Genomic DNA, 24,179 nt, shown 5'->3' with positions numbered 1-24,179 from the left:
ACGCGACCTCACACACCTCGCCCACTCGTGCACTCACACCACACACTGGCGCGCAACACCCGAGCTAGCACACGCTCGCACACCGGCTCACACCCCGTGCACACACCCTCTTGCGCGCGCCCAAGCCCTTGCTCGCCTGCACACACCCGCGCGCACCCGCTCACGCCCCGCGCACACACCCTCTTGCGCGCGCCCGCGGTCTCGCTCACCGGCCCCCGCGCGCGCGCACAGGCCCTAGTTCGCGGGCGCACCCCGCGCGCGCACACACACGGTCCCACCGCCGAGTGGCGAGGGGCGGGGCGGGAGCGGCCGCCAGTGGCCGGCCGGGCGCGGCCAGGAGAGGGCGCGGCGCGGCGCGGGGTAGTGTGGCCCGCGCCAGAGTTGTTTCCCGGAGCCCCAGCCGCGAGAGGCTCCGCGGGAGCCCGGCCAGCCGCTCCGGCTGGGCTAGGCGGGGCTGGGCGGGGCGGCCCGCAGGGAGCACGCCCCGGGTCTCGCCGGCGCCCGCGAGCCGAGCGCGGCGGGGAGCGCGCCATGGACCCCAAAGCGGGCGGTGGCGAGGAGGATGACTGCGTGGACTCGGGCGCCGAGACCGGAGGGTGAGCCGCGCGGGGCCGGGCCGTGGGCGGGGGGCGCTCTCCGAGTTGCGCTGCGGTCCCCGGCCGGGACCTTTCCGGACCCCGCGGCGGAGCCGGAGTCGCTGCCGCCCGGATGGGGCCGCGGGGGCTCCCCCACCTGCCTGGTCCGGGGTGGAAGGTAGAGGGGCTGTGGCGGGCCGGCTGTCTCCTGGTCGGGCCCGAAGGGCAGAGCCCCGTGGTCTGTAGCTACCCCGGGTGGGGCGGGCCCCATCCCTGGGGGAGGGGGGAGGGAGAAAAGTGGAAGGACTCAGGGTTCAGAGTAAACCTCGCGCACACCACCACACACCACCCCTTCTTGCCCCCATTATCACTGAGATGATGTGGAATACCAGGCGAATGCAATGTCCCCCCCGAGATCATCGCTAGAGAAACAGATGCTCTTGCACTTGTTTCAGCCTTCCGTGAGGACTTTATTCCTCTAGCCCCGCCGCTCCCGGAGTCCGGGATGAGGGATTGGGGATGAGAAGAGGATAGGACAAAAAAGTCTTTCAGAAATCTTATAAGAGGATGACATTTTTCATTTCATGGCTTTATTGTGCTTGCTGAGACTCCCTCCGCAGCTCCTGTTTTCCCCGCCAAACTTCTCTGCCCACCTGTCCCAGCCTTGGGTACAGGTGGGATGAAGTTGGTGCTACAATGTAGCCCTGCTTATAGAAATGTGCTCATCGCTTCAACGACTCAAACCGTTGGCCCACACCTTTACCTCTGGAGGCTAATTAGCCTTCTCCCAACGACACCATTTTCCTGAGTGGGACAAAAGATGGAGTATCTTTTAGGAGATGACTGTCATTGCAAATGCTTCTACCCAGCTCCTATCTCTAGAGGATTTTCCTGTGCAGAGTCAGCAAACATCCAGGATGCCGGTACTGACCCAGGAGGAAAGGGTGTCTTTTCCTCTCTGGAGAACCCTGGAGATGGGCTGGAGCTGCCCAGGTTACAAAAACCTTCTTCCATGCAACACTGGGGAGATTTAGACTAATCTCGGGGGTTGGCAGCCTTGAGAGGACAGGATGGGACCCAAGGTCAGAATGGGCACAAGGGGCTGCCCCCTGAGGGACACAGTCACTCCTGCCTGCCTAGGCTCACCCTTCCTTGCAGCCTCCCCCCATTCCTAGCCCAAATCTGGCACTTTTACACCCTACAGCAAGTACTCTGCAATGGGCTTTCGCTGTTATCCAAACTTGAGATCACTTCACTATAGAACCCAATTACATTCTGGAGGGGTAACCTGATTCCAAACACAGAACTCCCTTGTTTTCTCCCCACACTTTGTGTATGTGGCATTTATCAACTGTAATTGAAGATCCTTGACTCCCCCCCCACCACCACCACCACCCAGTTATCTAGCTAGGCCATGGATAGAAGAAACAAAGTGAAATTAACCAGCTCATTTTCAGCTGCATAAAATAAGGCTCCAACTGGTCCATTCATTTTCAATTTGCAGAGCTCACCTAAAACAGGTATTTTTTCCAAGGCTTCTCTCTTGGAAAAGTGGAGGAGAAGCCCTGACCCAGGAACAATTGTACCCTTGGATCCCAGAGAAAAGCATGACAGCTGCCAGGGTTGCTGGGAGGGGTTTGCTGAATATACTGACACCAGAGCTTCTCTTCACTGCCTCTGCCCTAAAGTGTATTGTTGTGACAGAATAGAATTGTTTAAAGACTCCTTTTTGCCTCAGCAGCATCCTTAAGCTAAAGATGAAGGTAAAATGGTACATGCTTAAGGAGTTTCAGTATATAGTTCCTGATCTTTTATTTGCCACATATTCGTGTATCTCCTGCAGTTTGGTTTGGTTATCAAAAAGCTGTTCATAATTTCCTGGCTTTTCCAGAACTCACCCCCGCTTTCATGTAGCTGCCTGAGGAGACTTTACACATCCGTGCTATCACTATTATTTTTACAATACAAATCTGATCATGCTTCTCTCCCAAACCTTTAGTGGTTCTGTCATCTCTAATGTACAGAGAGCTTAGTGTGGCCTATAAGTCCTAATGTACAAAGAGCTTAGTATGGCCTATAAGTCCCCAATGTGATAGGGTCCCCTTCTGTCTCTCTGGCTTTGTGTCTCAGCACCCCACCCTTATATCCTGCCTCAAGCCACATCACAAGGTGTTTCTGATTCTGCTTTTGTCAAACTGCCCTTTTCCCCAGCTCTGCCCTTCTCCACCTGGCATGCCTGCCCACCAGGTGAAACTCTATCTTCTTTTAAGACTCGGCTCAGGTGACCCATCGGCTAAGGCAGGGGTCCTCACCTTGAGGCCCATGAATGGCTTGAAGTCACATACAAAATGACATTCTTTGTGAATTTGGGGAAGAAGAGACTTACTTTTCACCAGATTCTAGAAGTAGTCTGTGATTCCCCTTGCCACCACATTTGGGCAGGGTAGGAGAAGTTTCATGTTCATCGTGCCGTGTCCGAGGTATTGAGAGAGAGCCAAGCAAGGATGATGAGCCAGTTGTTGAGTCTATCTAGGGAGATGATCAGAGAGGATACGGGTGTGACGACAGTGGTCAGCCAAAAAATGGCAGTTGCAGTCCTAGGAGTAGATGAAATCAACTAAAGATAGTGAAGATAGTAAACACCCGGCATCTTACTCTGTGCTGGGGACTGAGCCTTTACCTATTTTGTTAACACATTTGATTTTTCAACAACTGCGAAGCACATACTGTTTAAGACCAGCCTTGAGAAATGACAACACTTAAAGGCCAGGTGAAGTTGGAGGAGCTGAGAAAGGGGCCTGAGAAAAAGGAGACCCCGACAAGAGGAAGGATGAGGTGTCCTAGAAGCCAAGGGGAAGAAGGGAAAGGCATTGGCTGTGAGGTTGAGAAACTCACTAAGCTAAAGGAATGTGAAGTGCCTTTTTTGCAAATGTAGGTAATGAAGGAAAAGGTGGATGCGTGGACAGTGGCAGGTGGAGGCAGAAGCCAGGTCCACCTGACTCCAGGAGGGAGTGGACTGTGTGGAAGAGAAGGTAGGCAGAGCCCTTTGTCTGAGAAAGGGAGGGTGAGGAGAGGCAGTAGCTGGAAGAGAGAGTGGGATGCAGGAAGGATTCCCAAAGCATAGGCAGTAATTAGGCTCCTGTAAAGAGATGCTTCTAGAAAAGACTCTATAAAAGGGGGCATAGTAGATATGGGTGCCTGGGTGGCTCAGTGGGTTAAAGCCTCTGCCTTTGGCTCAGGTCATGATCTCAGGGTCCTGGGATCAAGCCCCACATCTGGCTCTCTGCTCAGCAGGGAGCCTGCTTCCTCCTCTCTCTCTCTGCCTCTCTGCCTACTTGTGATCTCTCTCTGTCAAATAAATAAATAAAATATTAAAAAGGGGAGGGGCACAGATAAAGATATAGCAGAAAAATTGATGGTTTGTAATGTCCACTTTCTGAAAGGGTGAAGGCAGATGGACTTCAGACCTCTCAGCTCAATGGGCTTTGGGTAGGAGGGACAGCTCTCTTCTTCAGCTTAGCAGGGAAGACAGGTTTCCGTTCTGGGCAAATGCAGCCCCCTCCATGGGAAAGTGGAGATTTGAAATAGTTGCTTGGGGAATGTTGAGTGAGAACCCAACTGAGATTAATGATTATAAATGTATGAAGGGCCCAGTCTAGCTTGCTATCAAATTCCCAACAGCAGTGCTCAACTACCTTAGGGGCAGGCAGAGGGAGATGGTGAGTGGTCGAGATGGTCAGGGAGAGGGACTGTTGCCAGACAGGCGTGAACAAAACATTGGAGCAAAGGATTTGGGGGTATATGTGGAGCTGACTATGGATCCTTTCAGCAGCGTGCTCAAAGGTTCCAAGAACATTTTGGGTCCCGCTGCCAGTGAGCAGGTGGTGCTGATCGCTTTGAAAGTGAGAGTCAAGAGAGTCAGGCTGCTGGGGTTCAACTCCATGCCCTGAGTTTTCTTTTCTGTAAAATGTGACAATGATAGTACCCACCTCACAGGATGGTTGTGAGAATTAAATTAGTCTATACATTTAAAGTCTGGCATAAGTGAACGCTCAGAAAATTATTTCTCATCATACTGTTAGTATTGTTATGAAGAAGACTCTAAATGACAAAGTTAGAGCTTCATATAATAAAAATGTCTATTTCTGGGTGCACTCAAGATCCTATGTTCTTTATACTCGTCACAGTAGGTGTTCTGATGTTTTTAAATGTCATGAACAATCTGAGCACCTTTCAGAACATCTGTGAGATGATAGGATGTGTCTCAATATAATTATTTTACCCATAAGGAAATGGAGGTTCAGAGGGTACATGACTAGTTGGTGGCCTCAGTGGAAGCCTGCATCTCCGGCATGCTTCCCACCTAGCGAAGTTGCCACTCCAGGAATCACTGATGGGCAATTAATTCTTGATTCCTACTCAGACATTTTCTTTTGCTTGAAATGTTGTATTTGCTGACTGACCCACCTACTACAGGCCAGGCTAAAAGCTAACTAGTATTGTTCTGTGGCAATTGATGTCATTTTGGAGCTCCCCTTTTCCAAATGCACTTGAAGGCAAGTTTTGTGCTCCTGTGTATTTTTCATTAGAAAAAACTGGCAAGCCAGCTACTGACTATGGTATACTACCCTAAGAAACAGAATCCCTTAACAGAGGGACAAGCTGTGTTTTTGCAAACCGAAATAAAAGACAAAAAGTAAGATGAATGCTTTTTAGTGGGTGTTTCTTTTGTGATGCCTCCCAGATATGGCATCTGAGCCACTCTTTCAAATAGGACCATATCTGGTGCATTATTTTAATTCACAAGTTTGTCCGCCAGTAATGAGCCTCCACCTCCCTGTCACTTGTCACTGAGCTTCTGAAAAAATACTCCTACCATACCCTTTGGGTGACCTTCAATTGATACTTCACTGTGATTTAGAGATAGCACACAATTCACAGGGCTGGAGTTTATAAGCAGGTGCATGGGAACAAATGGAATAAATTTGAAGACGGGACAGGTTTAGAGAAGAGTAAAGGGGGAAATCTTGCAAAGAAGACAGGATGATCTATTAGGTACTCGATTATCTTTGTGTTCAAGGTGGAGCTAGTTAGCTCTGAGCTACCATGGCATCTAATTCAATGGACTGAGAGTAAACAGATGCGGTCCATGATGCACTGAGCTGACGTTTTAATGAAACGTCAAAATCAATATTATTGAAATGCCAAGATCAATTCTTATGCCAAGATTTTCCTGGAAAAAGAGAATTTAAGGTGGTAGCCTATACCTATATGGACAAGTAGGCTGCTGACAGTGATAAACTATCTTAAGTTCAGACCCCTTTACACTTAACCCCTGTTTGTATAATTGTAATTAAAAGGCAGTCAAGGGACTACATCTAACTTTCTGGTCACGATTGGCAGAGATACCAAATAAATGTAATGTTTATAAATGTGTTTACTCTATGTGTCAGGCGTGTGAACGTTTCTAACCCTTGCATCATTCTGCTTATCTGTATCATGTGCCCATACATTTTTCTTCCCAAAATTCATGGATTCACCTCTTGGGCTTCATTCTCACAGAGTTGAATGTCTTATTCAGAGCGAGGTGGGTAAATTCTTAGGATGTAAGACCAATAAACGGGATTCACAAGACAGGTGCCCTATTGCTGTTCCCTCCTATCCTAAAAAAGCTGGGGGTAACTTACCCTTCCAGAGGACTATAGTCAATATCTGAAATTGAACCTGTTTAAGCACAAAATTGTTTTAAGCTTTACAGTTTGTCTTTCACCAACAATATTTCCCATAAATAACCTTTTGAAGTTATTTGGAATGTATTTTATGGGCTATGAAAGTGTTTGTACATTGACTCAGGTCCTGTTTCCCATCAGGATCATTTTTCTAAGGAAAAGAAAGTAAATATCAATGTATATGTATATATATATATATGTGTGTGTGTGTGTGTGTGTGTGTGTGTGTATGCAAGTATCTCATCATCGTGTAGTTTGCAAAAGTGAACAATTAGAAACAATCATATAGCAAACAAAAGGCAAATGGTTGAATAAATTATAGTACATCACTTTATCTAAAATTACAATAATAAGAACTAGGTAGCAGCATGTTGTGATGGTGCGTGGTGAAAAGAGCAGTTTAAAATTCTATCTCCATCATTATGGCAACTGTGTACAAATTTCATAAACAGAATCAGAGGCTGGAAAGCAATGAAAGGTTTTAGGGGATTTTCTTCCCGTTTGATTTCCATTTTGATGGGGGACAGGGATGGAAGTTGGGGTGATGGATGAGACTGCAGAGCTGGGCAGAGACCATCATTCATGAAAAGTGGGTTTTATGTTGTGCTTGAACTTCATCCAAAGAGTGACACGATCAGATTTGTGCTTTGCAAAGATCGGCTGCTGTTTGGGGAAGGAACTGGAGCGGAGCAAGAGTGACAGGAGACTGACCAGCTGCCAGGCTTGACCCAGGCAGTGCCTTTAGTCACAAGAAATACATACAGAGAGATGCATGGCAGGGACGTTCGCTTTGCTAGCACCTGCCCTAAAATACTACCATCACACCTTAAGATTCTCAAAATAGGTTTCACATGTAAATTTCATTCTACATTCATCTCCATCTGTATGGGGATCTTTAAAATACATGCATTTGTGAAACCCATCTGCCTCGGGAGTTTTGGAAAATCCTAGCTGAAAATACTGGCAAATTTCTAATAATAAAACGAATAGGGGCGCCTGAGTGGCTCAGTCAGTTAAGCATCTGCCTTCGGCTCAGGTCATGATCCCGGGGCCCTGGGATTGAGCCCCATGTTGGGCTCTCTGCTCAGCAGGGAGCCTGCTTCTCCCTCTGCCTCCCACTCCCCCTGCTTGTGTCGCTGTTTCTCTCTCTGTGTGTCGAATAAATAACTAAAATATTAACACACAGTTACCACATTTCTAAGTTTGGTCCTAAAATTAATTTATGCCCTGCTTGGTTCGAGAAAGAAGTGAATGTATCCACTCTGGTGGTAACTCATCCTGACCATCCTGATCCTGTCTTACATCTCCCTTAGCCAGCATGTCGCCATGCTCTATAACCAGTCGTCCTACCTTCCAGGTCCTGCCTCGCCATCACCCCGCACTCCTACTTCAGGTCCACTGGCCACCTCCCGGTCTCCTCGCCAATGGTATCACTTTAGCTTCCTAACCGATAACATAAAAAAGTAGGTTCGATATAGGCAGATTCAATTTGTAATACATAAAGGGATATGCAAGTGTTAATAGTTGCTATTTTTTTCAGCCTCAAGATTCAGTCATTCTGTAACTACTAAGACAGTTCATTTGAAAAGAGAAAACCGCATGCTGTTTTTCTTTCATTTTGTTCCCCTACCAATAAATCAGTGCATCATTTTGCATGAGCGATATAGGTTATTTTAACTAGTAAGAGGTGTGCTTTTTATTTTTTTTTGAAGTTTTGTATATATGGTAACAAAGTCAATGGAGTGAAAATTGAATGATTTAAGAAAAGCAACATGAGGCTAAGTAAATAAAAGTGTATCTGTGGAAAATTAAACATAATTAACTACTTTATTTGCATAACCAAGTCCCCTGACCACCACCTTGAAGAATAAATCCCTTTGTGCCTGAGAGATTAATTCCTTACTGAGAATGACTTTAGGACACTGTGGGGAGAAAACCAAGAGCTTCTATACCAGATATGTTGCCAGAGAGGGAAGGCTTCCCAGCCACACAAGTAGAGCAGAAACTTCGAAGAGATTAAGCAGGCAGATCCTTGGCCAGATGCCCATTCTCACAGAAGCCGTGTGCCAGCAGCTGGTTTTTCAGCCGGGAAACTGATGGGTAATTTCACCCTGGCCCTAACCCTGCCTTTTCCCTTTCCCTATCACAGCCCACATCCTGTTACTGTAATGTGCAGCAGGATTTCTTCTCAGCTAGAACTGAAATCAGTCAAACATCACTGTGCCTTTGTTTCCTGATGGCCAGCCAGACCCTGCCTGTGGAAGCAAGCCCTCACAAGCCAGGGTGCCCTCACGCTGCTGCCAAGGTCTATCACCGCTCTGCTCATGTCAGCAAAGAAACATGTCCCCACAATGCACTCTAACTTGAAGGGTGCTCATTTTCAGTGATTTCACCTTTGGGGGGCATCGTGAATCCCTTTGAGAATGTGTTGAAGACTTTGAGCCTTCTCCGCAGAGGAATAAGTTTCCATTCGAGAATTCGCCAATGAATTTAGATGGTTCAGGACCTCGCTAGTTTCCCATCTTGGAGAGTCACAGAGCCCATCTGAAGGACCCCTGATTTCTAACATGCCTTGAACGTGTTGCCTTCAAATTCGGACTTAACTTTATTTTGCACCGAAGCCCCCAGCGCTACGGGTTTTTCGTTTGCTACAGGTCCTTACCATGTAAATGCTACTTACCCCTGACTTTTTAAAAAATTCTAGCTTGAAGAACTCACTTGGATACAGAAAAATAGTGTCTAATCCTACTAATACTAAGGTTTTGTGTTTCAGGTCTGACTACAGCCACATGTCCTCCACCAGCAGTAAGTATGGTTTAAATGTCCTTCGGCACTGGCTTCTCAATCCTGTCTATCTGGGGAGCCCATGCTTTCATGGAAGAATCACCCAAGGGATACTTGCCAAAGTGGTGATTCTGGATTCTCTAACTCTGAAAGCTGGGGCTCTTCCTGGAGAATTTAACTGTCCCTTGATTTCAGAACTAGCTATGCCACAACTTTCCCTATGGAAATTGAGCCTAGAGGAACTAGCCCAGGCTTTGTTAGGGCAGATGCTTCTAAAACAGCTTCTCCGAATAATCCCAGGTAACTCATTCAATCACCAGACGTTTATCAAGTACCTGCTGCCTGCAGGCTAACAGCTCAGAGCACATTCATTAGACCCCTGGGTGACCCCGCTCACCTGCTGGGCCAGTGTACTCCCTTGTATTTCTGCATCTGCAGGTGGATATCATAGGCAGTTATCAATACGGTTTAAGAAAGGTGACTGGAAGTATGTTAATAAACATACTGTAAGCATAGAAAAAGATGTCTGCATTAAATACTAATTGACAGGGAAATCTATTCATGGGAAATTAGGCTTTATATCTAGGCACAATTCACAGTGTTTAACACTGTGTAAATGACCAAAGCCATTTGGATTAATTAAACACCTATTTTAAAAATAACAACAACAAAAAAAAAACCTTCTTCCAGTAAAAGCCCTGATTATTTGATTCAGTAGATACTTTTTTTTTTCTATCTTCCCTGTTAAACTCTGAATTCTAAGTAGTACCCCAATGGAAAGACACTTAATTGGATTATTCTATTTATTGATGTTCTAGCTTAGTTTTCCCTTGCAATAAGAGACTGTGCAGAAAGCTGTATTTCTGGAATTGTAATTTAGTGTCAAATTATATTTAGTTATTAGTACAACTGCAGTGAGTAATCTCTGATCATTCTAGCCAACTGGAGACCCAACATTGCCCCTTAGTTATTAAGAACCATTAGTAACAATGAGAATGAAGCCCCCGTGATTTGCATTCCCTCCCTGAAGCTTCTGCCTTCCTAAAAATCCAGGAAAGCTCTCTTGAACTCTCTCTGCTGCTATTTTCATTCCACTCAGTTTTGCCCAGAAGCTACATTTCTTTAAGAATGATTTTTTTGTGAAATACTTGCCCAAAGCCTTTGTTCAATTTGTAGCTCTCACATCAGTCCTCTGGGTCACAACAAAGCATCTCTCTTGTCAGCGAAACTGGTAATTTGGTTTGGGAGGCTTTCCTCTCCATTATTTTAATTGCGATCTCAGAGTTGAAATTTCTCTTGGTGCAACTGGGATCAATAGCCTTTTATTGCTCTTCCTTTTCTCTTTAAATACTTGGTGATTCCTGCGTCAGTCTTCAGTGTTGGGACCTCTTGCTGAGGATGTGTATGTGTTTCATATTTGAGTTAGGAAATGTATTTGGCTATATATAGTAGAGGAAAAATAATGACTCAAGTCGGCATTTGTTTTCCTCTAACATTAAAGAGAAGAAGAAGAAGAAGAAGAAGGTGGCCATGCAGGTCTGAAGTGGAAGCTCCTTTCATTGTTCTGCTTGGCTTTTGGCTTCTGTTCTTAGAGTTGCCTCAGAGTTACAAAATGGCTGCCTTGACCGCGGGCAGCACATCCTTGTTCTGGGCAGGAAGAAGGGTTGAGTGGGTACTGCTGGGCCCTTGGCTGTCTTTGTCTATTATCTGCCTGGCCTGCTTCTCTTCCCTGCCAGGAGGATAAACACTGACCATACCCAGATGCAAGAGAAGGCCCCTGTAGCAGTTAGTAAAGATAACAGAGTGGACCCTTTCTGAAGAAGGGAAAAAAATGTCTGAAGTCTTCAATCTGTCCTTTAAAACATAGGTTTGACAGACTACAATCATAAAGAGTTATTTTCCAAGTAGATTTTTAAAACCACATTGCCCCACAAACTACACAATCACACTCGGAGGACTGAGTAGAGAGAAGGTTAAGAAGCTTACTCTCCATCCTGAATAAGGCTGTTCCAGGGTCCCTCTCCTTGTCACAACCCAGCTGTGCCAGTACCCGCTATGTGACCAGCAGGAACCCACGGAGCTGACTAGTCCTAGTTCCCTCTTCTTGTGGGTCCTGTGAGCAGCTCCTGCCTCTCATTGTCATCCCCCCTGCCCCTCTCTGAATGGCTTGTTTCTGAATGCTTCCTGGTTGGCATCATAGCATTGGTCCTATCTATTCACTGTTAGGAAATGGATTTTTCTGTCTACTAGTGCTTCCTGTTCAGCATACCCATGATGCTCTTTTACCCATTTGTGCCTGAGTTCACGGGGCCATAAGCAGTTCCTTGGGTTGAGCCAGGGTTGAAGTCTGTCCACAGCTGGAGTTCATCACTGCTAGACCTGACAGGAAAGCTTCCTCCCCAAGCAAGAGCTGCTCTTTAGGTGTCTTTTCCCTGAGAATGCAGGGACCGCTTCCTCATGCTGCCCACCCCTGATGGGAGAAGAAGGAAGGTCATGACCTAGAGAAAGTACAAGAGTTGCGGTGTAAGAGTTCGATCCCCTAGGTCCTAGTCCTGGTATGGAGTCTGGGAGGGCATGGTGGTCTTGGGCATTCTACTTTTCCTTGACCTCCTGGGTCCCAAAATCACATTCCCATTGGTTGTGTTTGATGTCATTTTCAACTCTAAGGGAAGTGGCTGAGGGGGCTTCTTTAATGGTAAAATTTTTTTCTACTTGCCATGGGTCCCTTTGCCTTTTTGAGATTGACAGGGCTGCCAGGCTTTCCTCTTATGTTTTCCGCAAAGCTAAACACACTGTTAACACTCAGATCTCAATAAATCACAATATTTCCTAAGAAAGATGAATTTAATTTATACTCTTGGAATTTTAGGTGGTTTTTCCAGAAACCTGGGTAGAAGATCATCAAGGCAATATGTACAATTTGCATTCTTAAGTGATTTAAATAAAAAGGAGAAATTTTATAAACAGGATCAAAGAAAAGCAGTAATCATGCCAAGGGAAGGAAGATCAAGTGTGCCACATGATGATAAATTCCCCTCATGCATGATTGAATATTCTCATTCAAATAAAGATTATAATCATACCTGGAGAATTTCTCTTAGAAGATCCTGGGAGCTGAAAAATGGTATTTTCAGGACAGTGTCATATTTCTTGAGGATCTCTATCCCCAGGATAATGCCAGTAGGAGGCAGGTCAAAGAATTAACTAGTTCTCTTTACTGGATACTGTTCCTCGATTTGCCCTCCTAATTTGTGCCTCAAAACTGTGCCTCCTCAAAACCCAGGTACAGTCATTAAGTCTCTACCTGGCCCTTACCGATGGCCAGTGGCAGCAGGGATGCCTTGCAGTTTTGTGCCCCTTCGTACTTTTCGAAATGCAAATGATCAAAGTGAGTCACAGTGATACAGGGGCCCTTAGCAATGCCCTGAGGAATTCCCCATATCTGAAATTATGGAGAAATGGCCATGACCGGTGTGTTCTACCGATTCAAGCCCAGGACCACATACCAAGCTGTGCAAAATAGGGACACCTCCCGGGTGGGTGGAGTCATAGAATCTATTTTCTCACCCACCTGGGCCTCAGATTCCTGCCCTCCTCTTGCTTCCCTGGCTTGCTTTTCCTAGCTTCCTGCTCTGTCCTTCCAGTTACTCAGGTAGCTTCCCCAAGTCCTGCCTGCATTCCCCTTGCTGCTTGGGCCCGGTTGTAGGGCCAGTGGAGTTCTGTCCCCTCTGCTTTCTTGGGGCTGCCATGTCTGTAACCTGCCCTTGAGGGCAGCCCTGACCAGGCCCAGCTGATGCTATGGGAACTTGGACATGCTCTCTTCTTGAGAGAAAGGGGCCAAGTAGATTGCAGGTGTTTTTCAAATAGGAAAGTTAATTGCAAGCCCTTGTGACTGGTCTTGAGCCACCACATGAGTTGGCGGGTCCTGCCTTACTGCTGTGTGGGATGACCTTCATCCCTCCCCAAGGCTGCCTTGTCTCAGAGGTATATCTTTCCACATAAATGCCATCTTCTCCCCTTCATTTCTCCACAGTCTCATTTCCTTGAAGTTTTAGGATATCAAAGCATTGTATATTTTGAATTTGGTCTTTAGCCACATCTGTACTTCCCCTCAGTGTAAAAGGAAAGGTAAGCTCCTTGTGAGCTTATTAATTATTACGTAATTAATAAGCAAAGGTAAGGCGCTTTGAAAGCAACCCATCGAAAAGACATGACTGCATTCCGTAGAACTCATCACTGAGGGGGAACATTTAAATAAAAATGACCCTTGTCTGTAGATCCAAGAGCTAAATTCAGACGGGATAGTGAAATAGTCATTATTTCATTCTATTTTCGGGAAAGGAGATAACTTACTGACAGATTGACGTTTTAAGGCCACTTGTCCAAATAAGGAAGGTCAATATCTTGGAAGAGGTGGGTAGTAGCCAATTTAACATTGATCTTTTTGTAAATTTCATAGTCTTTTTATTTTTTCCTTCTGTGCACAATATTTTCCCCATTATGATTTTCAGAGTAAATGTTCTTTTGGGGTCTTATTTCATTAGATCTAGGCAAAACCTGGATCTGTTCATTAACCCTTATGCAGAACAATTTAGCCATTGCATGTGTATAATTCTGTGACCAGTATGTAGTTGGCAATGGACTCAGGTTTCCAAAAAGACCAAAACACCCACCTGTCCATCCCCAGCTTCCCACTCCTTTTGCAATTAAAACTTCACAAGAAGCATCACCAGTTTTCTCTAATTTAGAGTACAGCCTTTTAGGCAAAGTTAGTTATGGATGGTAATATGGTTTATGAGGTGGATCAGACAAATATTAAGTAGCCCAGTTCAGGCCTGTCACTATTGACACCCATTTCCTACTTCCTCAGTGTGCAGAGGGCTCATTAGTGATACTAAAGATGCTTGATTTACTTTTATAGACCAAACAGTTGGCATAAAACAAATCCAAGCATAGGGGAAACTCTGATTTCCAAGTGGAGGAAAGTCAGGGTTTTGAATCTCTACTTGGTCACTCCATTGAGCCAGGAGCACTTAACTTTGCTGCGTCCAGCAAAGGAACCCCAGATAAGAATGATTTCCATTTTTAGTATGTTTAAGCATGTTCTGGCACAACAGTCATGTTCATGCACAGAGCTTCTCTCAAAAGAGATTCAGGGTGACCTGCTGCACAGCTGGAATGAATCTGCTGCCTTAGGTAGGCTCTCTGTGAGTGGCCTTCTGTTGAACCACGGTGGCCTCAATATGTGGCCATGGCTGTGGAGACCAACCAGAAATCATTAAGATGCTTTGCAAATGGAAGGATCAGTTTGACTTCCTTGTCCATTTTGTCCTCTGTGGCCCTGCCTTCCACAGTAACTATAGGATTAAAGCTTTTACTCAGAAGTCCCTATCATACTCCCTGGCAATAGGCATCTGGTATACCTGCACCTTGGTAGAGCCGCTGCTCCAATTGCCATGTGGGAAAGAACCCTCAAGGCTTCTTCCCTCCTCCTTGGAATGCACTGGCTTCACTCCTGCTTGCCTTGACTATTGGAGAAAGAGCCTTGGTGCTGGTGGCTCTTCCCATGCCCTCAACCATTGAAGCTTACTGTGGCAAGTATGGCTTCAGGTTTAAGATGCTCATTATGCTCCTGGACTTTCCTCCTCAAGCTGGAGCCATGTAACATGTAGCTTGTAGGTAACTCTAATGAAAAGGTCGCAGGTGTGGGTGTGTCATTTTTTGCAAGTCTGGGTCTTAAAGCCAGTCAGGTAGAGGCTTAGCCACAGCCTGAGAGCCACAGAATGCCAGCTGGCACAGTGTGGGGTCTGCTTTGCATTTTGTCAGCTGCCCAGAGAAGGAATTCTTGGCCTGGCAGAGCACATAAATCACCAAACTGGAAAACTTTGCTGCTCAGAGTATAGTCTACAGAGCACTCCATCAGCATCACCCTGGAGCTTGTTAGAAATGCAGAATTCCAGGCCCCACCCCAGACCTCCTGAGTCATGTGAGTTGTTTGTACAGAAATGTGGTTTTTTTTTGTTTTTTTTTTTTTGTTTTTTTTTTTGGCAGAGAGAGAGATTACAAATAGGCAGAGAGACAGACAGAGAGAGAGATGAGGAGAAGCAGGCTCCCTGCTGAGCAGAGAGCCCAATGCAGGACTCGATCCCAGGCCCCTGGGATCATGACCTGAGCCGAAGGTAGAGGCTTAACTCACTGAGCCACCCAGGTGCCCCTGTTTGTACAGAAATGTTGAGGAGCACTAATCTAGTTCCTATCGACAGTCAGTAAGATTGCTCTGAAATCTCTAGTAGATATGGTCTATCCACATTTCTTTAAGATTTTAATTTTTAAGGTCATAATCTATAGGCCCTTGGATTTGCATCACATCAAGATGAGAAAAATTTTCACTTGACAAATATTTAAATTATGAATTATTGATCATTTAAAAGAAGAAAATTGTGTCCTTTTACTGAGTGGTTTATTTGAAAACAGAATTTGTCCTTTATCAGGCAAGCTAGAGGTATGGGTTTGGAAGTGTTTTTTTGAGATGCAGGCAGCAGCCTTATCTGGAAGATCACAGAGTAGTAAATGAAGTCTGAGATGAATGAGCTGAAAGCTAGTGAACTTAGACAGTTATTTGATAGTGTGGGTTCTGTATGGCCAAAATCCTCTGCACAGGAACCTGAAAGGCTGAGAAATATTGGTAGTTGGCAGTCGATAAGAAAAAAGCAATAACCAAAGATACGCATCAGGAAATCAAAGGGTGAAGACAATATACCACACAGTCAACTCCTTTGATGCTGTTCCACTGGCATCCATTCCCCCAAAAATATGATATAGTCCTGCTGGCTCCAAAGATAAGTTTTAATTGTGTGATTTCAACTACATAGAGAGTGTCGATTTCTGTCCAGGATATGAAAGAAAAATGAAGGAAGACTTCTCACAATCACATTTTTCCTGAGAAGCTGATAGGACACATCAGGGACAGCTGGTCTACCAGGGTCATGGGGCCACTCCCTTAACACCCCCCACCCCAATGACCAAGGGAAAGAAAACAAACAAATAGCTTCCATCCCCCATTCCTGATGTGCTTGGTGCTTTTCCCAATTTTAAAAATAATTATTATCACTCAAATAATACATAGTCATTGTCAAAAAATCAGAAAATAATGATTAGCCAAAAGAAGAAAGCTCAGATTCCTGCCATCTAGAAACGACCAGTAGTCTTAATTTGGTGTCTGCCTTTATCCATTTTTTTTCTGAGCATCTGCATTACTATAGATATGTATTATTAGCAAAAATAGTATTATATAGTCTTATTGTCCCATTTTCTAATTAACCATATGTGAACTTCTTTGATATCCATAAACTATAGTAGTTTGAATATACAGTATTCCATTGCATTTCTGTATATCCACTAGTGCCCTGTTGTTGGTACTATAGGTTATAGTCACTTTTTCACAGTTACAAACAGAATTGCCTGAATTATTTTTATGCTAAGTCCTTGTGTGTTTATCCTTCATTATTTCCTTAGGGTAAATTCCTTCAAGTGGAATTATGAGGTAAAACGGGTTGTTTACTTTTTAAAGTTTCTGATGCTTCCTGCCAAGTCATTCTCTAGAGGTACCATTTCACTCTCCCACTGGCATGAATGAGAGCACCAGGGTCTCATAAAACTGGTGATTTTTGTGAGTGAAAAATAATACAGGTGGATACACACACAAAGTAACAGTGGGCAAAAGTTCTCTGAAGAGTAGGTGACAAATGGGAGGCTCTCACATTTTGGAAGCCCACAACTTGAAGTTCTGTGTTTGTCTGTCATGTATGGTATCAGTTACACTCCAAACGTGACCTCAGGCAGCGAGCAGTACCAACCAGCAAAAGCCATCAGTAGTACTCTGTGTAGGCCTTATGGAAAGTATTTCCCATTCTGGTGGACAACCTCTATCTTTATTCAACATCAGTAGTGTTGCCATTAACTTCTGATGAGGTAACAAGTTGGAAGTATTTGGGGAATATTGTGCAAAGAACCAGGTCGTACCCACTAAAGGTAGCAATATTCAGAATTGATTAGAGAAGCAAAGAGGATCCCGCCAGTCAGCCAGCCTGCCTGCCTGCCTGCCTTCCATCCTTCCTTGTAAACCTTCTTTCCTTCTACCATGTCAATCAAACTTCTCTTTTGTGCAATATTGGTTATGGAAGAGAAGGAATATTCCACCTGCTCTACTCCCCCTTGTGTTCTTATGTCACCTGGCATCTTCTGACATTATTGTCAGTATTGTTAGTGCCTCTAGCTGTGCAGCCTGCTCCTGGAAGGCTCCTCTGTCCTTTGGAGCAAGAGCAGTTGTGAGAAGTCTTCCCTTAATCCCTTACAGAGAGAGCTGGGCTTCCTCCGTGATTCAGTTTTACTGTTTCACCACCTCACACTGGAGCACAGTGAGGCCACAATGTGTGTAGCCTCACATGCAGCCTCACAATGTAGGATCACAGATCACCTAGACTCAGAAACCAGACACGTCTTTCTACGAGCTGCCATGCTTATAGAGTCGCATTCTAATACTTCGTATTGTCGGTGGAGAGCTCTGTATGAACCTCCTATTGTGGTGGAAATTTTCACAGTTGCATGCTCAGGCGTAACAGTAGAACTGCTGTACTTATAGTCAAGTACAATGTCACTCCTGAGCCGGCCTCACACCTAGAAATGAAGGTACTGGTGTGTTCTGCTCTGGGACCCACAACCCTGCGGCGCTGAGCCCAGAGTGTTGGCACATCACACTTTCTTGGAAACCATCTGGCGTTTAGACTTTGGTTAGGTTCCTCCCAGTCTTCTTCCTCCCACCAGAAGCCAAAACGTGGCATCTCCCGAGCTAGAAGGACCATCCCGCAGCATCACTCGTTCTTCTGTGCTGCAATTCGTGGGGCAAGTCCTCTGCTTTAAGCTTTTAGCTTTCCTTAGCTCAGAAAGCCTTTTCTGTCTCCGGAACCCCAGCCCTTGCACCAGAGAGCCTTGCCCTTCAAGACTCTTCTCTCTGCCACGATCTGAAAAATAGACATGAATTTAGAAACTTGATTAATGGATCTATCTGACTCCACCTTCCCTGAAGCAATGAATAGCCCAGACTCTACAGTTAAAGGGCCACAAAACAGAAAATTTGTGGCAAAGGGGAACTTTGGCTATCGTCTCTGAAATTCATCTGCTATGTCATTTAGAACATGTCTCCCACTTTAGGTTTTCCTTACATTTCTCCTGTTTGAACACCTTGCTCCCTCAGTTACGTTGTGAGCTCTGGGAGGAACCATGTCTCCTGCTTTGCAGTCCTTGGGCTGTTAGCAAGAGGCACTTGAGAGGTAAGGGAGAGCCCCAAATGGGTGAATTTTGGAGATGTTTGTTCTCTTTCTAGATCTGCCATTGAGTCATGGTCGATGACCTCATCTGTGACATGAGGAAGCTGGACTAAATGCCTCTGCCACCTCTAATTTTCTAGTCCTGTGCAATTAGCTTGCTCTTCTAAGGGCTGTAAGGTACATCATTTCTGAGGAAACGGAAACAAGGGACTAGGAACGTGTCAGTGTCCTATTCAGACTGGTCAAGAATTTGAATATTTTATCAAATTTTCAGCCACAAAAAGAGTCCCTACGCTTCATTTCCTACATGGCTAGTTTGATCCCTAGCAAAGCCAGCACCAGATCTCAGCATTGGTTTTTCTACTGTGGCATTCAGAATGTATTTTATAAGGATGTATGGAACGCTGTTCCCCAGAACAGTTGTAATAGCTAATTGTTGTTTGATTTCTCACCATCCTGCCAGAATAAATCCCTTTGTAAAACGAAACTTAATTACTGTAATTGGGAGGATCCCTGCACCCAGCTCTAGTGGTATCAGAGGTCTGGGGTTTGCTGATGAACAAATCCTCGGGATAGATTTCGGTTACCATCCTCCTCTTTTGTCTGTTTTGTTTTGATCAATATATTTTACATCTCAAAACACGATGAATATACTAATCTTGTTGTTTGCATGCCCCGCTGCCTCATCTCCAAATCTGTAGAATTCTACTGAAGTCCTGACGTGGCTTTGCTACTGATGAAAATGACAAGATCTATATGAAGTGGTAGAGAATGCATGGAAATTACTTAGTGGAAGAAAGGATTCTGGGTGAAAATGCTAGCATCTCTTCTGTCACTTTGAGCCCTTCAACTTTCTAAAAGTTCTTGTTCTTACACTATTAAGCATTGGACTTTGGCATTCATCAGACCTTAGTTACCTTCTCATAAACTTTCAAAATCATTGTAGTCCTGAGGGCTTAGATAACTACACGAGATATTTTAAGTGTTTCTAGCTGCTTTGTACCTTCTAATTACATGTAAACCTTCTGGCCCCCTTCCAGAATTTATGTCAAGCTGTGTCAGAATTCATAATGTCTTTGTCATTACTCTCTGGCTAGTGGCTGGCCTTGGCTTCCCCCTCCTCTTCCCACCTACAGGTTTGTTTCAGAATGAAACTTAGGAAGACATACAAAGTAAAATGAATGTCCCATTTTCAAGTGGGGAAAAAAATGCAGGGTACCTCAAGAATCTACCTGCCTTTCTCTATGATTTCTTTCTCAATAGTGTCCTGGTTTCAGATGAGCTCAAGAGCGTGTCGGTATCACGCATCCAGATCCCTGACATTGTTTCTGCAACAGATGGTGAGAACGGGGTGAGCAGTTAAAATACTATAGTTAGAGCTGGAAGAGGCCTAAGGATCAGAAAGATCCCACACTGTCTTCCTCTGCCAAATGAAAATAGAGGTTTTGGCTAAACCACATCAGCCTGTATTCCATTCTTCAATGACGAGAAAGCGCTGGGGACTCAGGCTGAGAGAGGAGAAGCGTTATTATGAGCACCATTTGGATCCCCTGCGTTTAAAACTCTGCCTGTCACCTTGCTGCCATCAGAGTCTCACCAGGCCCACCCTGCATCTACTTGTGACTTGCGCTGGGGCTGCCACTGGGACCAGCCTTGCCGCTTTCACAGCCCAGACTTGCAGCTCGACCAAAAGCCTTGTCAAAATCGTGAAGTTACTAGGAATTGAGAAAGTCTGAAATCTTATCTTAGGGGTGCGCATGGGAAAAGGGGATCGCTTCAATTTTTTTCATTAGTTCAGAGGTTCAAGAAACTAGTTGTTGTTGTTTTTTTAAAAAGCTGCTTAAAAAAAAGGGATGAAGGCAGGTTATTCATTACACTCTGGATGAATAGACTCTCTGGAGAAGGAATTTGGAAGCCCCTCTCTGAAAGCATTTACTTCAGGCATTCCGGGAAGACCAGGCAGCTTAATGAGGGGAGGCTGGCCCTTTTGTGACACTTCACAATGCACTGGGGTTTGTGTTTGCCACTCCGGAGCCTCTTTGCCTCCTGCCCGCTGACCTAATTTTTCTTCACTGTGGCAGCCCACGCCTGGCGTGTCTTTGCGGCATACCCGAGCCACACTTCACCTGGGTGTTCTGCTGCTCGGTCAGGAGGGTCTGCTTGACCAGACCAAGGAGCCAAGCCCCAGAATTGTTCAGTGCCCTAGAGCAGGGCTTTAGAAATGCAAATAAGGAGTTTATTCAGCCTCGTGCCTGTCTGTGGTTGGAGAATCTCAAGCCAAGATCTGGGGCCAGATTCCCTAAACCAAGCACCTATGGTGGCTGGAAGTACCCTCCGTCTGACTCTCTCAGCCTCCTGGGGGCTTATGGTGGCACTGGTACATAGCAACTTAAGCTGATGGTTAATGGTTGTGGCTGCTGCCTTGAAAATCTCTTATGATTTACCACATTCAATCAGCTTTATTCAATGAAGTGTCTTGCCCTGAGTTACCTGACTTCATTTAACATATTTGCTCATGCTCTGACTCCCCCTACTAGATTCTAAGTTCTAATAATGCAGAGATTCTCTTATTTCCCACTGTATCCTATGGTGCCCAGCACATAGTAGGTGTTCAGTAAACACTGCTTGATCAAATAAATGATTGCGGTTGAATTACAAATTGTCTCTGATACATTGTGGATAAAATGAAAGAGACATCAACCATTGCCCAGAACTTCCGGAAAGAGGTCTCTGAACTTGTTGCATCTGAAGAGTTGGCCAGGCGCTCCGTTTGGAATGAGAGATCTGGACTTTCAAGTAGACGTACCTGCTGCTGGGAAGCAAATGCTTTGGGGACATGCACTAGTTTGCCAGTTCCGGGAGGAGATCCAGCCTGGCAGGAACCAGGCAGTGGGAGACTGCACAGGAGGGCTGGTGTGAAGCCCTGCGGTGCAGAGAACAGCGGTGAGGAGTCCCGGCTCAGGCAGCTTTGAGACAGCCGAGTGGGAGGTCTGATATTGGGACATCTGTCCACAGGCAGAAACACCTCAGTCCCCACCTACACCTTCACCAGACAGAAGCTTAGGGTGTCCCTGCTGCTCAGCGGTTGCCAGAAACTGCCCCGACTGTGAGTGGAGTCCTCCACTCGCAGCAGACTCTCCTGCCCACGTGGCCTGAAGGAGCTAAGCCACAGTGTCAGAGCCCAGCCACACAAACCAAAGATGGCAGGCTAGAGGGCAGAGAAGGCACACTGGTGCACACAGCAGAGACCCTACTCTTCTCTAGCTGCATGGCCCTTGTCAGATCCGGTAATATTTCCCCTGCAACAGGGGGCGGATACACCTCTATCCCAGTGTTGTTTTAAATAAAATGAGGTTATATCTGTCAAGCTCTTAGGACAGTCCTCTGGCAAATAATAAGAGCTTAACACGTGATTATTCGTGTCTAAATCATCTTCATTAAAACTTAAGAGACCACAAAAGGGGAGCTGACACGTTGGGGAGAAATGTAACCAATATCCAGGTTCCCAGTATACCTGTCTCACGGAAGGCCTGACTCGAGCAGTGCTTTCCTTGAAGTTGGTTTTTGTTTCATACTATCAAAGGAAAAATCTAATTGTTTCTAATCCCCTGGGAAAGAATCTTCCTTCTCTTCTCAGGCAGCACAAAGTAGTCTTGAGAGCTTTGTTACTACCTGTGAATTTGTGATCAGCAACTCTCTCCGAACCAGCCCTGGCGAAGTCTGTCTGCTGCCCCGTTGGTTTTTGGTCTGTGTCTTGCCCCAAGCAAACAGGTGCTCTCTGAGGTCCTTCGAGAAGGCGTGTAATGGATATGATAAAGGCAGTACATATCCCACAGTCACGGTGTCTCTGCTTCTCCAGGGAGGCGTAGAGGCTTTCCATGACAATGAATTATTCACATTTTCTCTCCTTCCCTCAAATACTCGGTTTCCTGTCTAGCTCCAGGAGGTCCATTTTCTTTGGGGCATGTATAACCCCAGCACCCAGCGCCCGTTTGGAGCTGCATGCTGTGGTTCTTTGGGCCTGGTTACTTTAGGGCCTTGTGCAGTGGGCGCATGTTGGCGATGGCCTGAGTGTATTAATGCCACCACCCATTCTCCTCCTCCTTCTCAGGGTTGGACTGTAGCCACATTGCTCGCCCTGGTTCACGCATGCAAACAGAGCTCGGGGGTCAGGTCTTCATCTCCCTTCCTTGCTTTCTCTTGGCTCCATCCCAAGCTGCCCAGGCGAGCAGGCACTTGGTCAGAGGCCTTTCTCTGTGTCCCCACCCTGCCCCGACCTGCCCCGAGGTTGGGCATCCTGCCTTTCTGCAAAGTGGTGACATTCACTTACGGGAATAGGCTTCTGCATAGCCTCTGTTACTGCTCTCTGGGAAACCTTTGTGTTGCTGATAGAGGGGTCTTGGCCCGGAGCACCCTGACAACTCCGTCTTGGAGACGCAGAAGCTACCTCCACAGGGGCCTCTCCCCACCCAGGCCCTCACGCTTGTCTACAAGCACGAGCAGGCAGTGCTCAGATAGACGGAGCTGGGCGTGTGCCATGGGGAGGCGGTTTCTGGGTTATTCTTCCTCAGACACCCAGAGCCAGATGAAAGAGCTGTAAATGGGTATCTGAGACAGGGAGCTATTGGCTGGTGGCAGAGAAGCAGTAGAGGAGGGTGAGGGAGTAGCAGTGTGGCCAGAAATGATGGGGCAGGGCGGCCGCCCATTCTGCTGGGAAATGAATACAGCGGAGAGGGTAAGCACACGTCTCTGCAGAGCCATCCTGATCTTGCACACACGCGCTGTGTGACCGTGGCAGATTTCTTCACCTCTCTGTGCCTCAATTTTCTGCTCTCTAAGATGGGAACAAAAATAGCACCTTGTCCCCTTTCTAGGGCTTTTCTAAGGATTCAGTGAGTTCATATACATAGAACATGGAGTAAGTGCCAGGCCACAGCGAACACCGTGCACGGGTCAGCTAACGTTTCTCTGTGTTCGCGGCCACACGCACCCCCTGAGGAGCGGGTGCAGGGTCTTAACAGGTCTGCCTCACTGCTCTGACAATGTCTTTTCCTAAACATTCTTTTAACTCCATATGTCCTTTTTTTCTCTCACAGAAATCATCCACAACTTTCTCAAGGAAATTGCTTCATCCTCCAAATCTTTCAAGGCCGTTTTACTTCTTTCCCTTTGTACTGAGCTTTCAGTAAGGTTCAGCAATGTCACATGTCCCCACTGTTGGGAGATCAGGCCACTGTGAACAAGTGAAATAGGCATTTTATTTGATTGTGGTGCTTTCTTCTACCTTTCCTGGAGTTACTGACTGGTGGAAAATTGCACTGGCTTGCCTTGTCACTGTTTTTCTTTCAACTGCACTTCTGATGATAATGGCCCATTAGCCATTCAACAAAACAGAATGTAGTCAGGTGAGCAGAAGAGCAAACAGAGGACTGCAAGATTCTGTGAATTCTGGTTGTTTTTTAAGCCATCATGATGAATTTCCACTGATTCAAATTTATATTGGATATAAGTATACATTGGGGGCACACATGTATTAGAGAACCACATAAAGAATACAATCTAATGGTAACTGAACCACAAAAATACAACCTAAAGGTAACTGATCCATCCTTAAAATTCAGCCCATGAGCTCAACAGTGCACAGGTCCCATTGCTAACCGGACATCCCTCCTGGAAGTCAATCTACCATCTCACACCAACATGGTGAGGCCAAAGTGGAACCCCTTACCTTTATCCACAAATCTGTTCTTCTTCCTCTATTTTGT

General features: G+C 45.8%; 1 protein-coding gene across 1 annotated transcript in view; it reads left to right on the top strand.

Annotated features, from left to right (window-relative positions):
- Positions 1–465: 465 nt before the first annotated feature.
- The window catches only part of FAM124A (family with sequence similarity 124 member A), a 113,139-nt gene continuing 89,425 nt past the window's right edge, over positions 466–24,179 (top strand). Inside the window, exons 1-2 of the mRNA XM_059377856.1 lie at positions 466–596; positions 9,078–9,109. Of these exons, the coding sequence (XP_059233839.1) occupies positions 532–596; positions 9,078–9,109 (97 nt within the window). The 5' untranslated portion in view covers positions 466–531. The remainder of the gene's footprint in view (positions 597–9,077; positions 9,110–24,179) is intronic.

This window comes from Mustela nigripes, chromosome 15, assembly GCF_022355385.1.
Source record: "Mustela nigripes isolate SB6536 chromosome 15, MUSNIG.SB6536, whole genome shotgun sequence".
NCBI lineage: Eukaryota > Metazoa > Chordata > Mammalia > Carnivora > Mustelidae > Mustela > Mustela nigripes.
The sequence above is the reverse complement of the archived record's forward strand: the minus strand, read 5'-3'. Positions and strand labels throughout refer to the sequence as shown.